Here is a 9,318-nt window from a genome sequence, read left to right as displayed (position 1 = left end):
TTTTTTGACTGTTGACACCTGCCTATTTTCGTCCATCGGAAACGTCTCTGGTCTTGGCAAGATGGCAAGATGTCGGTGATGATTTTGGGGGGAAGATGATTGAAGATGATCTCTGTAATTGGGAGAAGATTATGATCTGAGTGTTAATAAGGGTATTTAAAGGAACTAAATGTATTTAATTTAGTTTTTAAATTAAGAATATGTTAAATAAAAATCAGTTGGACAAAAATACCACTGCACAAAAAGACAAAACAGCCAGTTTTCAAGAGTTAAAAAAGGGGGGTTTTCAATTTTGGACTAAAATGACAATAAAAGTGAAACCACATGGACCCAGATTTAAAAAGCTTGAAATTTGGACTAAAATGGCAAAAGTGCCCAAACCACAGGGACCAAAATAGCAGTTTACTCTATTTTTTATATTGTTCTGTGGGATAGATGTGGCAATGAAACTACAAGTAATTTTTATATTGTTCTGTTGGATAGATGTGGCAAAGTAATACGAAGGTCACACAAATTCGGTTAGGTTAACCGATCAATACCCTTTATTTTATTTATATATAACTAGATTAGAACCCCGTGTATTACACGGGCTGAATAAATGTGAATTTATATACTAAATAATAAAATAATATATCTTCAAAAACTTTGTTTATTACATGGATTAAATACATATAATTTGATATACTAAAAAATAAAAAGTTATATCTTTAAAAACCTCTTGTATTGTTGTACAGGTTGAATAAATATAATTTTATACATCAAATAATGAAAAAAATACTAAATAATAAATTATTTATATATTTAAAAAACCCCGTGTATCGTACGGGTTGAATAAATCTAATTTTCTATATCAAATAATAAAAAAAGTTATATTTTTTAAAAACTCATGTATTACACAGGTTGTATAAATGTAATTTTGTATAGTAATTTATAAAAAAAAGTTATATCTTTAAAAAACCTCGTGTATTACACGGGTTGAATTTATATATCAAATAATAAAAAATTATATTTTTAAATACCTCATATATTACACGGGTTGGATAAATGTAATTTTGTATAGTAAATGATAAAAAAGTTGTATCTTAAAAAACCCATGTGTTACACGGGTTGAATAAATATAATTTTATATAGTAAATAATAAAAACTTATATCTTTAAAAAAACCTTGTGTAATACACGAGTTGAGTTCTTATTAATTTCAGATTTTGATTTCCTGAATTTTCTCTCCTATTAAATAATAATAATTTTTCTCTCCTTAAAATTACATCTTAAGTCATATTCTTATTTTTATAAAACATATTTAAAAAATATATAATATTTTATTTAAAATAAATATATTTAAAACATTTACTGATTATAAAAAAGTTAAATATATTTAAAACATATTACTGATTATAAAGAGTAATAGACAATTTAAATATGTTACCTAAATTTGGATGTAAAAGTATAAACGTAAATATTAAAATAAAATCTCTCTACGATATAATAAAACTATAATGTAACTTATTCCTATATCTAAAGAAATATATTATAAAAATAATAATTTAATATTAATAGTATATTTTCTAAATAAGTTTTTAATCTATACTATATCTCTACGTATATCTCATAATTATATATATTAAATAGTATATCTCTACGTATATCTCATAAATAATTATTTAATTTTAATAGGCTAAAAAATAGATGGCTCCAATGAGTGACACGTGTCCCCAAAGTGGTTTCTTTTATTATATAGTATAGATTGATGGTATTTTTTGTATTATTAATCTTATTAATTAATAGACTTATAATGATGTTCTAAATGCTCATAAAATCAAAGTTTATGTCTCGGCTCACTTTCAACCACCCATTATTATGGGTTAACTGGTCCCTCCCTATACAGCCCGTGTTGGAACTTGGAAAAGTGTTATAATCATGAAAAGTGTGTATTAACAAGAGCAAGTGTTCAGAAATAACAATCTCACTAAATAAGTAACGAAAAGTGTTATTATCTTAAGGTTATGTAGGCAGATGGACAAACTAAACCATCCAATAGGTAGCTGAACCATTTTGGATGCCGCTTGTTACTGGAATGGTGGTGGCTTGTATGGCACCCCACGTTAACGATCCGCCATGGTGTTTGGCACCCCAACCAGTAGGGATGGCAAAAAAGCCCGAGCTCGACGGGTATACCCGAAACATATGGGTCGGGTCTACTCAAAGCCCGCCGGGTATAGGGATAAAAATATAAAAAAGTCAGGTACGAGTATGGGATTTAGTGATACCCGGCCTGTTTACCCGAATTTATACCCGAAAAGTATATTAATTTAAATTTGATTTTCTATTTATATAAAATTTAGTAAATACACTTACTCATTATTCACAGATTTTGCTCTTTTGTTTGTCTTCAAGACTTTAACACACACGTACAAGATTTTATGTTTAGTTATGTTGTTTCTATGCAGATTAAAGATGTGTGTTAGAGCATTCACATCCCTTCCTTAAAATTATGTGAGAGAGGTTTTTATTTTATGAAAAGTGGTTGTAGGTGTTGTGGGTAGAGCAAGGAGAAAATGTTACTGTTCATCTATAAATTTGAGAAGGTCGATTGGCCCTTAAGGAGGGTCGATTCTTATAGACTAATACCATTGCAAGGTATGAGACTTGTCCCACATCAATTGTATGGGCAACTGATGTGAGGTTTATATACCAAATGAGCTCTCTCGCCTACTAAACTAGTCTTTTGGGTTGAGTTATTTGTAAAAGGAAGCTTAAATAAAAGAGACCTAACAAACGATGAAGGGAAAGGGAGGAATTTTGTGAAAATTTTATAACACGAGAGAATTTCAAGAATTTTGTGGAGACTTTGCATGATCGAGTCTATCTACCATAGAGAGTTTTAACGAGAACAAAGATGGTGGGGTGCAATCAGAATTTTGCCTATAAAATACACTATTTTTTTTTCCAGTGAGTTCGCCCGCCAACCACTCATACACATAGTCCGGCCCTGTGTTTGAGGGTGGTCAGAGAAACAAGGGAGAGGTGTATGTTAGTCCAACTCTTTTATTATTACTAAAAGAGTGATTGATGTTATCATTTTAAAATAATTATTAGATTCTTTTTACAAAATGTATTGATACTTTGATAAAATCCAATTTTTTTTTAAAAAAACTAAAACTACCATACAAAATATAAAATAAGACAAAAAAAAAAGTGTCACTTGTAACAAAACCACTACTTTTGTAATTATTATGCACCCTATTGTATCATTTAGTATGCAAGTTAGACTTGATAATTATCATCACCATCATCAAGTGACTAGCAAACACTTTCCCTTTACGTTTCAATATCACACATATTCCTCAAATCCACTTCAATCTCATTCTCTGACACAAACATGATATCATCAAACCTTCTTCTTCACTTACTTTTCCACCTGTTATTCCTCAACTCACGCGCCACCCTTCCCGGCACGTGGGAACTTCTAGTCCCCAATGCGGGCATAGCCTCCATGCACACCGCCGTCACCCGCTTCAACACCGTCGTCCTGTTAGACCGGACCCACATCGGCCCGACCAAGAAACTGCTCCGGCCGGGCCACTGCCTGTCGGACCCTAACGATCCGCTTCGTAAACATGATTGTTATGCTCACTCCGCGGTTCTGGACCTAGCTACCGGAGAATTGAGATCGCTGATGATCCTCACCGACACTTGGTGCTCCTCTGGCCAGTTTTTACCGGACGGGACGCTTTTGCAAACCGGTGGTGACGGTGATGGGGTTAAGAAGATACGTAAGTTTACACCGTGCGAAGCAGCGGCGGTTTGTGACTGGGAAGAATTGGATGAGGTTCAATTAGCACATGGTACTCTTCTATTTTGTTTTCTGATTACTATTTACTGGTGTTTGTGATCAGCCGAGTTTGACTCGTTTAACTCATTAGTGTTTGAACTCGGCTTGTTTATAAATTGCTAATTATTTTATTGATTTTTGGCTAAATTGCACTGTTCGTCCTTTATGTTTCGACAGACGTTGTCCTTTAACTTTAAAAATTACATTGTATGTTCTTCATGTTTGCAATCATTAACGGGCCGTCTCCTTTCAGCTAAACCCAGTTAACTTTTCATGTTAAAACCCCTCACTTACACATCACATGAGGGTATTCTTGTCCTTTTACCCCCTAAATTTTGTGAATCGAGGGAGAGGATACCCTTTTATTGTAGATTTTAGGAGGTAAAAAGACGAGAATACCCTCAGGTGATGTGCACGTGAGGGGTTTTAACATAAAAAGTTAACTGCGTTTAACTGAAAGAACACCGTCCGTTAATGATTGCAAACATAAAAGACATACAATGTAATTTTTAAAGTTAAAGGACAGCTTCTGTCGAAACATTGAAACATAAAGGACGAAAGTGCAATTTAGCCTTGATTTTTTATAGGTTTATAATTATATTATATATATAAACACTTACACTCACTTAAATTTATATAAAATTATTTTTAACAAAATATGTATTTTTTAGTATTTTTACACATAATAAAAATAATAATTATTATATACTTAATAAATAAAAAACGTATTGATTGTGTCATATTTCACAATTATCTAAACCTAATTCTTTTCTGTATGGTTTCTCTTATTTCATCTTCCACATTTTATCTCTTATTTTTATACATATATATGTATTCCAAAATTTAGTTTTATAATTTTTATTACTAATTATTTTAATAATTACTTAACCCGTGTAACACGGAATTGTAAGATAGTATCTAAATATATTAGATGTATTAAATAGAGATTATATTAGGCTCGCGAGTCTATTCGAGCTAGACAAGTGAAACTAGGGCTCATGTTCGCTTATTAAACAGACATACTTTTTACTCTCAAGCTTGTTCAAGCTTGACTCGATTCGATCTTTCGTTGAGTCGATTTCAAGTAGCTCAAAAGCAACTTTGCTCATTACACGAATCACTAACTGATATATTTCATCTAATAGGTAGATGGTATTCAACGAACCAGATACTACCGGACGGATCGGTGATCATCGTAGGTGGTCGGGCCGCAACTAGTGTTGAGTTCTTTCCGTCAAGACACGGCCGCGGCGCGGTGGATTTCCCATTTCTGGCCGAAGCCAAGGATACCCAGATGGACAATCTTTACCCCTATGTTCATCTCCTTCCCAACGGTCACTTGTTCGTGTTCGCCAACAATCGAGCGGTGTTATATGACTATACAAACAACCTCGTTTTGAAACAGTACCCGAAACTGGATGGCGGTCCGCGTAACTACCCGTCGGCCGGGTCGTCTGCGATGCTCGCGCTAACGGGTGATTACTCTGCGGCCACCATTGTCATTTGTGGTGGCGCGCAATATGGAGTGTTTATTGAGCGTACCACAGACACACCGGCGCACGGTAGCTGCGGTCGAATCGAGGCAACAAAACCCGACCCGAATTGGGAAATGGAGGACATGCCTTTTGGTCGAATTATGGGCGATATGGTGATGCTTCCAACTGGTGAAGTTTTGATCATAAACGGGGCGCAGGCGGGTAGTCAGGGGTTTGAAATGGCGTCTCAACCGTGTTTATATCCGCTTTTGTATCGACCGGATGAGCCGGTGGGGCTTCGGTTCATGACACTAAACCCCGGTTCGGTTCCAAGAATGTATCATTCGACCGCAAATTTGCTTCCGGACGGGCGAGTTTTAATTGCGGGGAGCAACCCACACATTTTCTACAAATTTAACGCTGAATTCCCGACGGAACTGCGAATTGAAGCGTTTTCTCCCGAATATTTGTTGCCCGAGAAAGCGAATATCAGACCGGTAATCGTTGACTTACCAGAGACAATAAGTTACGCTAGCGGTTTCGATGTAGTTGTGACCACCGAGCTTCCGGTGGTGGGGATGGTCGAGGTTAATCTCGCGAGTGCGCCTTTTGCGACACATTCTTTCTCACAGGGGCAGCGGCTAGTGAAGTTAGCCGTGTCAAGTGCTGTTCCCGATGGAATGGGGTCGTATCGGATTGCGTGCACGGCGCCACTGGACGGCAGGGTTGCGCCGCCGGGGTACTATATGGTGTTTGCCGTAAATACGGGCGTACCAAGTGTTGCAAAATGGGTGAAGCTGCTTTAACGACGTCGTTGATTTACAAATGTAAATAAATAGGCTTGAGCTACTTCAAAAGTCATATGGCTCAAATGAAATTCATGTAATAAGTTACATCATTGTCCAAAATATATTTTGATCAGTTAAGTATTTAATTTGAGTAAATATAGTTGTTGTTAATTTAGAACATTTATCGGAATGTATAATAAGATATTTAAATGGTTACTTGGATATATCAGTGGATTTTTTAGCGAAATTTTGATGAAAAAGGATCAGTAGGTTTGAATTTTAATAACAGTGGATTTATTAGAGAAATTTTGATGAAATAAAAAACATTGGATTTTTTAGAGAAATTTTGATGAAAAAAGATCAGTGGGTTTGAATTTTAAAAATCTAAAAAACCTTCAATTGAATAATATATATATATATATATATATATATATATATATATATATAGGACAAAGATCCGTTAGGAACCACCCTTTATTGCGAGAACCGCGAGAACCAGTGTGAACACAAACAGTAATACCTAAAAAAATCTAGAAAACACCCAAAAATTTTTTTTTATTTTTTTACTATTTTTTATATAAAAATCGCTACTTTTAGTATCCAAAATTTTTTTTTTTGGCTACTAAAAGTAGCGATTTGAACATAAAAAATAGTAAAAAAATAAAAAAAAAATTAGATTTTTTTTTTATTTTTTTAGATTTTTTAGGTTTTTTGGGGGGTTTAGTTTTTAGCATTTTAGCTTGGGGGGGGGGGGGAGGTGGTGGGGGGGGGGGGGGGTTTAGGTTTTTGGGGGGTGGGGGAGGGGGGTTTAGGTTTTTTTTGGGGGGGGGGGTGGGGTGGGGGGGGGGTTAGGTTTTTTTTAGGTTTTTTGAGGGTTTTAGTTTTTAGCATTTAGCTTTGGGGGGGGGGGGTTAGGTTTTTTTTGGGGGGGGGGGGTTTAGGTTTTTGGGGAGTGGGGGTTAGGTTTTTTTAGCTATTTTAGCTTGTGTTCACATTGGTTCTCGCGGTTCTCGCAATAAAGGTGGTTCTCGCATGAACCTTACCCTATATATATATATATATATATATATACTAGGTTAGTTCCCCGTGTGTTACACGGGTTGAACAATTTAAACTATATAGTATAGGTATTTCCTGTAAATGCAAAACAAAGACAGTGACATTTATACACCATATTGACATAAATGAGTTAATATAAACGTAACCCATCAACTCGTACATGTTAATTATTATGAGTCGCAATATTTAATAGATAACTAATAAAACAAAAGTGGTTAAACATGGAAAACTAACTTTAACTAATAAAAAAATAAATAAGAGTGGTTATCTACAACTTATTGGAAAAAAAAATAAGAGTGGTTATCTATAACTTATTGAAATTATAAATTTCGAATCATATGAATATGCCATCTTTCATAACCAACTTAAAAGGGAAGAAAATTAAATATACTTAAAATAAAATAATAAATCATCATCACCATTTTGCTCTCTATTTTTTATGCTTATCGCCACTAATAAACTCTCCAAATTAGAAGATTGATTTAAACAAGAAAACACAATTAGAGAGCTCTCAGGAAGTGTCATGTGTACCCAAGAAGTTTATTTTATTATAGATAATAATAATAATAATAATAATAATAATAATAATAATAATAATAATACAATAATCTATACATATGGAGTAGGATCAAATACAAACCACATTTCGCATACAAACTGTAAGAACCATTTAAAAAGTGTCACGTGGCATTCAACCAATTACAGAGAAATGATAAAATAATATCAATTATATCAAATTCCATATAAAATATGCTAACAAGCAATTAAATCTTTATTTGGATCTTCTTGTTGTTTTCAATGTGCTGATTAAGAAAAGTGCTGATATCATTCAAATATGTGCTAAAATCAATTATCTTGATTAATTTTCATGTGCTAATATAATTCAAATGTGCTACTTTTATGTATGTATTGTTTTGTTATGTGCTAATTTAACTTTTTTTAAGTGCTAGGATCTGTTCTTACGGTTTGTAGGATAAATATGGTTTGTACCGGAACCAACCCCCTATACATATAATAAAGTAAACCATTTGGCTCGTTAACTCATAAAATTAATGCGAAGGAGGAATCGAACCCAGGTTTTCATGTGTCTTCTATCATTGCACATCAATGTCTCACTCTATAACAAATGGAAGTTGAACCTAAATCTCCCAATAAAAATACATGTCTCCCTCCACTTGATCTATCATCGACAACTAATTTAAATGTATATGTGTAATAAAGCTTAAATATAAGAATAGTTCCTCAACCAATGAAAATATAAATCTATTATTAAAAAAGTATAATTTATTGTACATCTTTTGTGAACTTTACATTTGTAGGATATAATACCAGTTGATGTGTTTGTGTGTATTTCTAGGATATAATAATTAAATAATAATTATCTATAATTAAATAAAAAAATTATCTATAAGATATTAAACTAAATAATATTTATTAGGGGGATTATCTATAATTAATTAGAGGTGATTAAATTAAAATAATAATTATCTATAAGACATGACCTAATATGATGACAAATGTTCTCTATGCTATATAATAAAATAAACCTATTAGGGGACACGTGTTGAATTACTATGCATTCTCATAATTGTTTTCCTGTCCATTTTTTTCTCTAATATAGTTGATATCCTTTAGGTTTAAATATAATTTATATATTTGCTAACTGATAAGTGATAAACAATAATTATAGATAAGTTTTATTTTTATTTTACCTATTCTTTAGGTCTAATTATTATTTATATATTTTCTAACTGATAAGTGATAAGCCATAATTAGGGCTGTAAACGAACCGAACGAACACGAACAAGGCCATGTTCGTGTTCGTTCATTAAGGAAATTAACATGTTCGCGAACTGTTCACGAACGCATACCGAACATAAGTTTATGTTCGTGTTCGTTTATTAAGGAAATTGAATTGTTCACGAACAGTTCGTGAACACTACTCTCGAACACAAACGAACGCAAGCAAATAAAAAATGAACACATATGAACATTTAACTTGAAAATAAAAAAAATGAAAACATTGTTATCCTTAAACATTGGATATAAGTGGTTAAATACTACCATCATCAAATGATAAATCAAAACACAAGAAGTCTACCACACCACCAAACCATAAATAAAGTTTAACTAACTTAGACATAATTATCCCCAAAAAAGTCTTT

At 33.1% G+C, this 9,318-nt stretch overlaps 1 protein-coding gene across 1 annotated transcript; it reads left to right on the top strand.

The window, feature by feature from the left end:
* The first annotated feature begins 1,707 nt into the window (after positions 1 to 1,707).
* Positions 1,708 to 6,250, top strand: LOC110928827 (aldehyde oxidase GLOX). The gene is made up of 2 exons (XM_022171871.2): positions 1,708 to 3,844; positions 4,977 to 6,250. Exons 1-2 carry the CDS (start codon positions 3,379 to 3,381, stop codon positions 6,110 to 6,112), a joined length of 1,602 nt encoding a protein of 533 aa, XP_022027563.1. The 5' UTR covers positions 1,708 to 3,378; the 3' UTR covers positions 6,113 to 6,250.
* Positions 6,251 to 9,318: the final 3,068 nt, after the last annotated feature.

The sequence above is a fragment of the Helianthus annuus genome, chromosome 3, assembly GCF_002127325.2.
Source record: "Helianthus annuus cultivar XRQ/B chromosome 3, HanXRQr2.0-SUNRISE, whole genome shotgun sequence".
In the NCBI taxonomy this organism is placed as follows: Eukaryota; Viridiplantae; Streptophyta; class Magnoliopsida; order Asterales; family Asteraceae; genus Helianthus; species Helianthus annuus.
The sequence above is the reverse complement of the archived record's forward strand: the minus strand, read 5'-3'. Positions and strand labels throughout refer to the sequence as shown.

Excerpts from the sequence above, each read along its gene's own strand:
- LOC110928827 (XM_022171871.2), top strand. The coding sequence starts at position 3,379 with ATGATATCATCAAACCTTCTTCTTCACTTACTTTTCCACCTGTTATTC. Across the intron at positions 3,845-4,976 it reads TGAGGTTCAATTAGCACATG|GTAGATGGTATTCAACGAAC; the intron begins GTACTCTTCTAT and ends TTCATCTAATAG.